Raw genomic sequence first — 12,407 nt, forward strand, 5'->3', positions numbered from 1 at the left:
TGTCAGCAATAACTACAACGTGATATGAAAACATCTGACTTCAGTCAATGACAGACTCACAGCCACAGCTGACACTGCTGTGGTTTGTCGCCCACATTCCTTTTTTTCAGAGTATGAGAGGATTGTTTTATTTATTTATTTTATTTTTTTGAGGAAGATTAGCCCTGAGCTAACATCTGCTGCCAATCCTTCTCTTTTTGCCTAGGAAGACTGGCCCTGAGCAAACATCCATGCCCATCTTCCTCTACTTTATATGTGGGACGCCTACCACAGCATGGCTTGATGAACCGTGCATAGGTCCACGCCCGGGATCCGAACTGATGAACCCTGGGCCGCCAAAGCAGAATGTGCAAACTTAAGTGCTGCGCCACCAGGCCGGCCCCTGTTGCCCACATTCTGAATTGAAGGAAATGCTAAATTGTAGTTAGAGCTTAGTGAAAATAAAGATATATTTTTTTGCCCTGTTCAAGGTCACATATCCCCAAAATTCTACTCATGGACTCTCCATGGTCTGGAGACCCAGGTCAAACACCCTGCTTTGGATCAGGCCAGTGCATGTATGTCCTAACACATCCACACTTTCTGTAGGCCATCACTATCCCTACTCAAAGGACCGCTTGTTAACTTAAATTCGGCTGGGAGCACATATTTACATGAAACTTATTCCCCTGCCTCTACCTCACCCCTCGTCCCCACTCCCTCGGCTCCTTTCCTCTCTCTCTCTCTCCTCCTCCCTCCCAACATCTCTGCCCTTTCCCTCTCGCTCTGGCTTCTGTGGCTGTCTTCCATTCCCCCCGCCCCCCATGCCCAGGTGTGTGTTCCTGCCAGACAATGGCGCCTTCTTCGTCAACTACGTGATCACCGCAGCTTTCCTCGGCACAGGCATGGATCTATTGCGCTTGGGGTCTCTCTTCCTGTATAGCACTCGCCTCTTCTTCTCGAGGTCGGAGCCAGAGAGAGTCCACATCAGACAGGTGAGGGCCGGGCCCTTCCCTGAGCACAGCCCTCAGAGTTTCCCTGGAAGGGTGTCTGTTGGAAGCACCCAGGGACCCAAGTTGGGAGGCACAGTGCAGCAGGGTGGGTCCATCTTGGACTCCAGGGTTGGAAGGAAGGCTGCCTCCAGGCCTGAGCTGCTCCCCAGCTCCCAGGGGACGAACAAGGAGCCACAGGAACAGCCAAGCCAAGAGACCAGGCCACCCCAAGGTAACCTGCGCCTTCTGCCCCAGAGACAGGCCATGGACTTCCAGTTTGGGCGAGAGTACGCATGGATGTCGAACGTTTTCAGCGTGGTGATGGCTTACAGCATTACCTGCCCTATCATTGTTCCTTTCGGTGAGTCATCCCTGAGGCATTCCCAGGACTTCACACCCTCAGACTGGGAGCGTTTTTTGATCCCCACAACATCCGGCCATCTTCTGGAGCACGAGAAAGCCCAGGACAGGTTGTTAGCAGGGTGGGGAGGTGCCAGGGCCAGGGCCAGGGCCAGGATAGCGGGGTTCAGGTTGGATGGCTGTTTACTAGGATGTTTGTTGAGTGAATGCGTGAGTGAATGACTCTTCACTAAACTGGCAGAATAGGTTCTGGGGGCTCAAGATAATCCACTGGTCTCCGAGGTTGGCACCACAGGGCTCCCACAGCCTGTCCTTGGCCCCTGTGGCTCTGATAGACCTGAATATGGCTCCTCAGGCCTGTGGGGGCCTTGGAACAGCACAGGTCCCAACTGCGAAAGCAGCCACTGAGCGTGCCTCCGTCTTCCGGCCCCCCAGGGCTGCTCTACCTGTGCATGAAGCACGTCACGGACCGCTATAACATGTACTACTCCTTCGCACCCACCAAACTCAACGAGCAGATCCACATGGCTGCTGTCTACCAGGCTATGTTTGCCCCGATCCTGGGTCTGTGCTGGATGCTGTTCTTCTCCATCCTACGATTAGGTAGGTGCCAAGCCTGCCCGGCCACCCCGGCCTCTTCCTGCCCCCCGCTGCTCCAGAAACCCCTTAACAACTCCGTCAGAGCAGAAAAAGCCCAGGAGAAGCAAGGCGCTGCTCCTCGAGCGTGGCCGAGCTCCGTGGCTTCTCTAGGCGGAAAGGACTCCTGTTAGAGTGCCAGCAGGCTTTTGAAGCTAAGAGGAGAGCTTGGACCAATGTGGTCCAAACCGTACGCATTTTGGTTTATGACCCTCAGGACAAGAAACATCATACTCCTTCGTTCTGACTCAAGGCTGACAAGAAATAAAATATTAGCTATCGGGCTCCATTCCCATGACATTCCCTTTGGGATCCTACAAGATGCCGGGTTGCCAAAAACCTGGAGGAGGATGCCAAGTCTGTCCCAGCAGCCAGCTGTTCCCCTACTCTCGGCTTCATCAAGCTGTTGTCCATGCCCAGGCGAGCTCAGAGACACCCTCACAGAGGCAGTCCCCACGGGCCACCAACTGGAATTCCCTCTGAGGCAAGAAGCTCCCACTGACCTCTCCGTCCTCCTGCTTCCCCCTAGACCGTGTTCTGCCTCCCTTCACGCTGGCCTTCCCTCAGGGACACCTGACCTTAACCTTCTCGGTGCAGTGGAGAAGGGAAAGTCTGCATTTTCTTACTCTCCCTGTCACAATGGCGTCTGCCAACAGTCAGCTCTCCATTATTTGTGTGCATTATCTATTTGTCGACGCCCCCTATTTCCCATCTCCCTAGCCTTTCCCTGCCACCTAGCAGAGTTCATTTTTTTATCATGCTTTTTTCTAGGTATAAAGGACTACTTGTTTATTATCAAAAATAGGAAAAATTGAACCATCAAAATTTGAACGACCCATCATCTCAGCCAGACCCTGACGTCTTTTGCTCCCAGACCTCATTCTGTGCATATGTTTTGGGAGAGGAGGCAAAGCAGGCGGGAGTTTATTGGTTTATTGTTCCGTTACAAAATTGTGATCTCCAGGTTATAACATTCAGTCCTGTATCCTGAGCTGCTTCACGAACACTATGTTCTGAGCAATTTCCTGCGTTATTGAAATAGTATTTGTGCACATGCCTTTTAACAGCTGCGTGAAATTCTATCAGTTTTCGTCAGCTCTCCACTGTTGGATATTGAGATTGTTTACCATTTTTTGGTATTACAAAAAGATGATGATAAGCATCATTATGCAGTAACCTCTGACTGTCAAAACCGATTCTTAATATTTACCTACTTAGGAAACTGCTGCCATAAAAAAGTTTCCAAATATCCCCAAATGAAACGTAAATGATGTTTAAATTCTGGATTGCTTTTCAGCACCATTCGCACAGATAGCAGAGCACACACACTTCAGAAGGGCTTACAAGGAAAGGTGTGGGTCCAAGATTGTATTTTGGGGCAGTGGCATAAATAAGGAACTCAAAGGTACTTCCCAGGGATCGTGATGTGGGAGATTAACTGAAGGGGCAAGAAGGACATTTGTTGCCAATATTTCTTTTTTTTTTCTCCCCAAAGCCCCAGTACATAGTTGTGTATCCTACTTGTCGGTCATTCTAGTTCTTCTATGTGGGATGCCGCCACAGCATGGCTTGATGAGTGGTGCATAGGTCTGCCCCCAGGATCCCAACTGGTGAACCCTAGGCCGCCAAAGTGAGGCACACAAACTTAACTGCTCAGCCACAAGGCCGGCCCCAAGAAGGATTTATTTAATGGGCACTCAATGGATGCTTAAGTCAATTACTTTTTTCTTGGAATCCACAGGATGCCAAATTCTAAACTGGTCAAATAGAACAGATGGCTAATGTCCTTGTGGGAGGCTTACTGATCCCAGTTGTTAGGAGAACTGGGTGAAGGTCTCTGTCCCAGGCTCCAAGCTCCTGCAGAGGTGCTGAGGGGGTCGCCAGGCATCTCTCAGTCTGGGTGGTATCTCAGCGGCAGATTCCTACCCACGACCTTTTCTTCTTCTTGGCAGGTCCGTTCCACATCATCACCTTGTTTTCCCTCTCCACTCTTGTCATCGCCGTCATAATTACCTTCCTTGCCAGTCTTATGGGGAAACTTCAGAGGGTACCTCTCTATGAGGTGAGTTGCCAGCCTGCCTTTCCTCCGCTGGTCCTCCCTGGCCCCTAGGGGACATAGCTCTGGAGCACCCTTCTGACCTGGGCACCTGCCGCATCAGGGGGAGGAAAGGTTCTTGCCTTTCTCCCTGGTTATGGGGTGTGCAAACTTAGTGTGCATGTGTGCATGCCAGTGTGTCCTTGCACTGGCCCCCAGAATCACACTTCACAGGGTGGGGAAATTTAGAAGACAGCTGTCCTCTCCTCTTCCCCCCTCTGACACCTCCTCCAAAAACCAGGCTGCTGGCCCATCCTCCTACGATGTGAGCCTATCTGCCGCTGAGCTGTGAGCACCATTCCAAGGGGTGGAGGGTTGAGAGAGAAGATGGAGAGAAAGAGTAAAGGGTGGGGGTAATAAAGGATGACGACCTGGGGAAGGAACGATAGTCATCCCACTTTTAAAAGTCCCAGGATATTGAACTTGCGGCTGTCTGGAGGGGAGGCGTGGCTCTCTGGGCCCCATGACTCTTTCAGGTCTTTGCCAGTGGGGCCCAGCCATTGACTGGAGAAGGGAGCCAATCCACGCTCACTGGGAGCCATGCCAGTAATGCTGTGTGCGCTAGATCAGCATTTCCCAACGTGGAGTGTCTGTACAGGCACACTGGAATGATTTCCAGTGGACTATAACATTATTCTTTATGGTTACACATTTATTTTTCTAGTTAACCTTCTGCTTATGGCAACTGACGTAGGTTTTCTATTTATAATAGTGAATTGTTTCCTTTTTAAATGAATTTATATAAATAAAAGAAAGTTGATTTAAAGCACTGGCATCCTCCTGAGTCAGAGGAGGGAGGCTCTTGGAAGAGGATCTTCTCACTTCTAGTGGCCCCATATCTGGGGCCCTGGGCACAGGTGCCCGCTGCCCTCCCTGCCTGGCCCCCCTCCTCCATCCCCTGGCCCGTGTGCCATGCTAGTGAAGGACCAGAGTGGACAACGCCTCTGGCTCTGTCTTCCCAGTACAATGATGTCATGTGATCTGGTTGCCCAAGTGTCCATTCTAGAGAAGGAAGATGGCAGGGGCCCGAGACCATATGGGTTTAGGGGACCTAGATCCTTATCTCATTCCTGAGATAGAGGGGAAGTTCCAGGAGGAAAGAAGATAGGTTTGAAGTCAGAGGTTTTCCTAGAGTGAAAGTAGGCTCATCTTTGAACCCCAGTCTCAACCCTGCTTACTTCCTCCTATTACAGTCCTTGGGAATGGAACATTCCAGAAGAGTCTCCTTAGCATCCCAGTCCTCTCTCTGTCCCCCTGGGCTTCTGCCTTGCCAGCTGGGCTGCAGGTCTGGAAAAACTAAAGATAAATTGAGCTTAAGGGGAACGAGAGGCCCAGGTGCAGGGTCCAGGCTGCTCTGGATGTGGAGAGGGAGGGTGCAAGGGCAGACATCGCCATTCTGTGACCCTCACGTCTCTCCCCGCTGCCGCAGCCCGAGGAGGAGATGGAGACCGTGTACGACATGGAGCCAAGCAGCACCTCCTCCACGCCCACCTCCCTTGTGAGTCAGTGCCTTCACCCTGGGGGACAGGTCAGGAGGGGGGTGCTTACAGGGTGGGTTACTCCAGCAGCATCGTTGGGGGCACCAGCATGTAGTGCCCACCCTGGGTATTGGGGAGGAGATGGGGGCCCCTGGGCTCCCTCCTCTGATGCAGCAGGACTTGGCCCAGGTCACATTGCTGCCGTGGCCCTGGCTGAAGCACCAGGAAGAGAGAAGAGACAAGATTTCCCTGACAGTCCCTAGAAGCACCTCAGAGAGGAAGAAAAATGTCAGGGTGAACCCAGCCTCAGCGAGCTCAGTCGTGTAGACACAGGGATATGCTGGGGCTCGGCCTCAGGACCGAAGGCTGCCTCCAGGGGCACAGGTGCCAGGCAGAGCGACGCAGACAGAGCTGCAGGGAGCTATTGGAGGTCTGCACTAAATGGTAAGGCAGAGGCCACACCAGATGAGTGAGCCCTTCAGCCTGTGAAGAGCCAAGGCCGGACTCAGAATGCAGGAGTCCAGTAGGCTGGGTGTTGGCTCCCACACCATGGCTCAGCCTGGAAGGGCACGAGCACTTGCCCACATCCTGGCCACAAGCATGGATCCAGGGCCACTGATGCGTGCACTGAGCTGGGTACAGGGTCAGCCCATGCCTCAATGCCAGGGCGCCTTGGAGGAGCACTGAAGAAGGGCGCCAGCCAGCCTTGGCACTCAGGGAAGGCTTCCCAGAGGAGGGGACATCTAACCTGATTCCAGGAAAGGGAGTAGGGGTTGCCAGGTGGAATAGGGTGTAGGGGAAGAACATTCGAGGAAGAGGATCAGCCTGTGCAAAGTCCCAGAAGAGAGAATCTGGAGTGTGTGGGGAACTGAAGACAGTTTGCGGCCTGGTGGAAATGTGGAGCGGGTGGCTGGGCCCAGTGGGAGAGGAGACCGAGTTGCGTGAAAGTGATAGATGTGCCAGTGGGTGAACATGCCCACCCTCGGTGCACAGAACCACAGGTCTGCCTCGCTGTGGAAAAAACCCTACATAGAGGGACAAATTGTCTCTGGGAGGTGGCAGGAGAGAAGGAGCTTCGGTGCTGGAGAGATTACAAAGGTTTCACAGCAGGAAGGTCTCTTCACATAGCATCTCCCCTGGGGCCCGTCCACAAGGACCCTCTGGAATAATGTTAGCAATCGGTTATTGAAATCTTCTTAGGAACCTGAGCGCTTTGCCATTCTCGCCCTTGATCTTTATGATAAATGCACAGAGTAGGTGTTTTTATCGTCATTTTACAGATGGGGAAACTGAGGCCCAAAATGGTCAATAAACTTAGACCTCAGGACACTGCTAAGCAAGGAAGTGGCAAAGCAAAGTTTGAACCAGGTCTGTCTGACTCTCAGGCCTGAGCTTAAAAAAAAATTACTGGAATTGATTTTTTTAATCTTTCCTTATTACAACAGTGGTATATGAACATCGTAGATCATTATGGGGAAAAAACAGATAAGCAAAAATAAGAAAATAAAAAGTCCATATTCCACCACCCAGAGATGACCACGGATCCCTTAGTATATATTCTTCTAGGTATATATATATACATAATTTTTGCCAAAATGAAATAATACTGCATACTGTTTTATAACCTGCATTTTTAGCTAACAATCTCCATCTTTCTCTATATATGAATTTTCACCTCTTCGAATACCCAATCCTTGTTCAAATTGCCCTAAGTGTTCCAGAAATATCTTTCACGGCTTGTCCAAACCAAGATGCAGTCCCATCTCTGTGCTAGATTAGTCAGGCACCTGTGCATGTCCCTTCAATCCTAGCACCATCTCTTTGTTATAACTTATTGGAGAGACCAAGCCAGTAGGTCTGCAGAATGTCCCACCTTCTGGATTTTTCTGGCTGTTTCTTCATGATGACTGACAGCAAATTCCACTATCTCCCGTATTCCCTGAAAACTAGAAGTCAGATCCAAAGGCTCAATGGATTCGAGTTCAACACTAGGGACTAGAACACGTTACAGGCAGTGCTGTGCATCAGACCAGGAGATGCACAATATCTCACTGACTCCCATTAATGATGCCAAAGGGAATCCCTGATTCAGAGGATGACAGCTGGCTTCTTCCATTGTTCAGTTACCATTTTCCCCCTTATGAACAAAAGGTGACCTAGGGGGTTTACTTTGGCATTATGCAAATGTCTAGATTCTTCTGTAGGAAAAGTGTTCCCTCATCAATGAAGGCTGCTTGGTTTCACTGAAATGAATTCTTACAGGAAAGGTTTAATTCTATCCCATAATTACCTATTTTCAAAATAAGGAGTTGGTTTAAAAGCTACTTCAAAGAATGACGAAGAGCTCTGTCCCTAGTCCTTCTGTGTTTTTCTATTCTGCTGCCCTCCCAGGCATTCCTGGGACCATTCCTCAGTTTGACAGGTCACAAGACCAAGACCTCAGAGAGCAGTCTCAGTTTCAAATCCTGATTCACAGGCCAACCAATGACGCAGCCCGAGGTTGTCGTGGATGCACCTCTGACATTGTATTAGAAAGTGCACTAGCTCAGGAAGGCGGGTCTCTCCAGACCCCAGAGGAGGGAAGCCTTGAGCCGTCTCCCTCTGGAACCAAGAATGAGTGGAAGATGTGCTGAAGGAACAGTGGTCTGGGAGTTAGGACATCTGCAATAACCAGCCCTGGGAGCTCAGACATGCTCATTAAACGATCAAGAGCACCTGGGTGGGTGGGACGGCCAGGACTAGGGTGGCCAGGGAAGAAAGGGGGGATCCATGGCTCGGAGGGCCAGAGGCTCTAGGGGTGGGCCATGTGGGGAAAGCGTGTGTCCAGGGCCCTGCCCCAGATGTGACCTCACCCCCACCTCCCCCTCTCTGTCCCGAGCAGCTGTACGTGGCCACCGTGCTACAAGAGCCTGAGATGAACCTGACTCCAGCCTCCTCCCCAGCCCGGCACACCTACGGCACCATGAACAGACAGCTGGAAGAGGGAGAAGAGGAGAGTGGTGTGAGGGGCTTCGCGAGGGAGCTGGACTCGGCCAAGTTCCAGGAAGGGCTGGAACTGGAGGGCCAGAGCCAGTACCACTGACCAGGACCCGAGGCCTCCACCTGGCGACTCCAGCTGGGAGTGGTGGCCAGGGGAGGGCCAGGCAGGAGGGCAGCCCAGACCTCCCCACTACCTCCTGCAGACTTTGGGAAGTCCCCAGCAGAGACATCTGCCACCCTGGCCATCAGCTGCGTGGAGGCCCCGACCTGCTGACCGGCTAGAACGGGAGGCGCTGGGTGGTGCAGAGGGACCCCAGGATGGGATGGAGGATACAGGCAAGCACCACATCTTGGGAGAGATGGCTGAAGCCCTGGGCATAGAGACTGAAGGCTGGGGAACCTTCCTGGGGTCAGGATGGAGAAGGTGTGCGTAAGACAGGAGCAAAAAGAAGTCCACCGAAGACTTTCTGGGGTCTTTGCCACCCTTCCACCAGCTGCTCTGCCGAGGAGCTTCTGCTGCTGCTCCGACCCCCTCCCCTCCCCCTCACTCCCAGCCCATCCCTCCCCTGCAGTCTGAGGAAGCGAAGGTGTGTGTGCTGGGCCTCATCAACAAGACACCGATGACCGCCTCATCCAGGTCGCCCTGCTTGGGGGTTGTAAAGAGAGTTTCTCTACCGCCTGGAGCAAGGGGCAGCTGAGACCATAGACCTGAGAGGAAGTGACTGAACCCCGTCCTGTTCTCCTGCCCCTCATCAGATGTCCTCAGGAGTCGGGTAGAAGCCCTTCTCCTTTCTATTCTTGCAAGGGTCGCTGGGATGTGGTCACTCCGGGCTCATTAAACGGGACCTGTGTGAGTTTTGATGAAGGCACCCGCGGCTGGTTACCATAAGGTGGGAGGGGCAGAGGCAGAATTCATGGGGAGGGGGGGCTAATCCCAAAACACTGAGTGATGGGAAACCAGATATACTTCCCCAAGCCCCAGGGCCTACTGAGAGGACCCCAAGGTCAAAGATGTGGCCACTAAGAGCTGTCATTGCCTCACACCCACCTGAGGGCCTGAGCCCCAGCATGGCCAAGGTGGGTGGCAGCTTAGGGTGAGATGCTCGTGCTTCCACTAAAGGTACTGGCCATTCCCTGGCCCCTAAGTAGGACCCTCCCTCTCCTCTTGGGGCCTCCCTACACCCTGGACTGAAGACCATTCAAGTGACCTCCAGTGGGGTCGTGACTCAGATATTGCAGATACACTGCTGGAGGTGTGTGGAGGTGGGGGCTGCACCCTCCGTGGAGGACCCCTTTCTGGCAGAGTAAGGCTGCTCTCTGAGGGCTGCCACTACCGGAGGCCTGGAGGAGCTGAATCCTGAGTAGGAACAATGCTGGTGACACGCAGCATCTTTGCCACAGGTGGGGGCCGTGCACGCCTCTGCCTCTGGGGACAGGTCCCCACCAGGACCACCAGGCAGCCCAGCGGGGCAGGACATGGAGAAGGGCCAGCTGGGGCCTCACGGACCAGAACGAGCCAAATCAAATGGAGACTGCGTGCTCTAGAACTCTTCTGAGCTCACTCCTCCAAAGGTCTGGGTCCCTGCAGCTAACCTGCTGAAGGTGGGCCCCAGACTCACCTCACCTGGGCATTTCCCACCAAGTCCCAGGCACGTGGGTGCCTGTGAGCTCAGATCACCTGGGCCTCATCCCTGCTCCATCCTTGCCCACATCCCAGCTCCAGAAGCTCCAGGCGTCACCCTAGATGAGAAACAGTGCTCGAGGGGCACACATTGCCATCCTCCCAGGGTTTGGCCTACACTTTGGCATGAAGGACCTTTCCAGAGAGTCTGAGTCAGCTGGGGAGGAGGCAGTCTTTCCTACTCCTTGTCCAGTTAAGAATAAGCAGGAAATTATATCCAGCCAGTCCCTCATAAATCCAGGCCCTAGCATTTCACCAGCCAACAAGGGGAAGGGTCTTTTCCACAGCAGAGTGGTCAGGGATCCAGCAGAGAGCTCCAGCCCAGCCCCAGAGTGTGCACATGGTGTGTGGTGGGGCAGTGCTGCCAGAAGCTGGCCTGCAGGCTCTCCTTAGCGGGGCACTACTTGCTGGCACCAGCCCCCAGGCTCTGCAGCCCCCACTGGACTGTTCCTGCTGCTTCCTCCACTGTCCCTCCTCTCCCCTCCCCCAGGCCACCCAGCAGCCTGTGGAAGGGACCCAACGGACGACATGGCAGCACAGCTGGGGGCTTCCCCCTCTGAATTTGGGTTGAGTACAGTCTGGTTCTGAGAGAAGGTGGTGTGAATATTTGGAAAGTTCCAGAGTCCACTCACTAGTCTTTCCAGAGACCCAGGGCAACGGGCAAGGCCCCACCATAGCCGCTCTGCCTCTCATGGTCACTGTGTGGTGGGTGTGGGCATGCTTTGGCTCTTACATGCCATGTCCAGGCCCTCCCCTGGCACCTCCCCTCTGGCCTGCTCTCTCAGCCCACACCTGTCTCACTCATTGGCCTCCACCTACTACCATCCTACCCTAACACCCTACAGGTCCACTTCCCCGCTGCCCTTCCCCCATCTGTCCGCCAAAGCACCCCGACCCCAGACTTGATCCTTTTTGGAGGGAGTTGCCTCCGGGGAGGACGCGGCATTGCCTAGAGCCCCCGAGAAGTGCCCCACTGGGCTTAGAGCAGCTCCACACCTGCCTGCCTCTTCCTCAGACGCTTCTGGAAGCAAAGTGCCTATCAGCAACATTGCATCCTCTGGGGTCTCCAGTGGGGGATGTGGACTTCCCTTGGCCACCACCACTAAAGGAATGTGCCAGAATGCCGAACCTTCTTGTTACTAATGCTATGACCGTGCCTTGAATAAACACGTCCTCCCAACCTCTGCTGGCCCGTGCCTCTGCATCTAGAATGGCCCCGCAGGGCCTCCCCTGCCCCTGGAAGGAGGCAGAGCCGCTAAGGGAGGAACCTCCCTGAGGTTGCTGGACTGGACCATGCCTTGCTTCATGGCATCAGGCTCTGGGGCCAGAGATGCCCTTTCCGGCATCCCCTCACCCCTCGCCCTTCCCTGGCCCCCGGCCGCACAGGGGAAGGCCTGGCAAGTGCCACCTTGTCTGCTGGAGAGGAAGCAAATCTGCCTCATTCTTCTGCTGTGGATGCTCTGAGAGCTCCATGAGTGGTAGGGGAGGACTTTCTGGTCCGTGAGCTACCCAGAGAGTCATCGGGGGAGCCTCCCCTTGGCAGCAGAGGCCCGGGGGTGAGTGCTGGGCCCCAAGAGAAGGCCGCTGGCCAGACCAGCAGTTGGACTCAACAAGATGAAGACTTCAGGTGGAGGCCCCCAGAAAGAGCAGCAGGCAGGGCTCAGGGCGGCACCAGCCTCAGCCCGTGGCACACGGGCTGGGGGAGGTTGAGGAGACGCTCGGCATTAGGGGCATATGTGGGGCTGCCAGGTCAGGCCTGGGCAGGATAAGAAACACCCTCAAGCAAAGGCTAGTTATGTCTGCTGTCATCTCTGTGGCAAGGACGAGAAAAGTTCTGTGCCCTGGGGGACATCATGTGTCCTGGCCAGGAGACCAGGGCTCTGGCCACCTTCTGGCAGGCCTGATGACCCTGGGCTGGTATCTCATGCAGAAAGTAGGGCTAGGAGGCCATGAGGTCGACCACTCTGGCTTATTACTGAACAGAGCAGATTCAGCTGGGGGTCACAGAGGTGTGTGGTGAGGGGCTTCCTTCCCCACTGCTCCCTGTGAGGACGGACGACTGTCTCAGGGACAGGCTGCCCAAGAGCTGCTCGCCAGCCCACCCCCCAAGCCCCTCTCCGCAAGCTGTCACAGTCTATCAGTGGGCATGGGTCCAGGCCCATCCCTTGACCCCTCTCCCCTGAAAGCAATTATTTTCTGAGTCAAGT

At 54.0% G+C, this 12,407-nt stretch overlaps 1 protein-coding gene across 36 annotated transcripts in view; it reads left to right on the top strand.

Annotated features, from left to right (window-relative positions):
- Window positions 1-11,380, top strand: part of TMEM63C (transmembrane protein 63C) — a 77,940-nt gene extending 66,560 nt beyond the window's left edge. For all 36 annotated transcript variants that reach the window (XM_070250248.1, XM_070250254.1, XM_070250258.1 and 33 more), the window contains 6 exons: window positions 812-974; window positions 1,227-1,332; window positions 1,767-1,934; window positions 3,920-4,029; window positions 5,492-5,560; window positions 8,422-11,380. In XM_070250248.1, coding sequence (XP_070106349.1) covers window positions 812-974; window positions 1,227-1,332; window positions 1,767-1,934; window positions 3,920-4,029; window positions 5,492-5,560; window positions 8,422-8,622 — 817 coding nt within the window. In that variant the 3' untranslated portion in view covers window positions 8,623-11,380. The remainder of the gene's footprint in view (window positions 1-811; window positions 975-1,226; window positions 1,333-1,766; window positions 1,935-3,919; window positions 4,030-5,491; window positions 5,561-8,421) is intronic.
- The last annotated feature ends 1,027 nt before the right edge of the window (window positions 11,381-12,407 follow it).

Source organism: Equus caballus, chromosome 24 (genome assembly GCF_041296265.1).
Source record: "Equus caballus isolate H_3958 breed thoroughbred chromosome 24, TB-T2T, whole genome shotgun sequence".
Classification (NCBI taxonomy): Eukaryota; Metazoa; Chordata; class Mammalia; order Perissodactyla; family Equidae; genus Equus; species Equus caballus.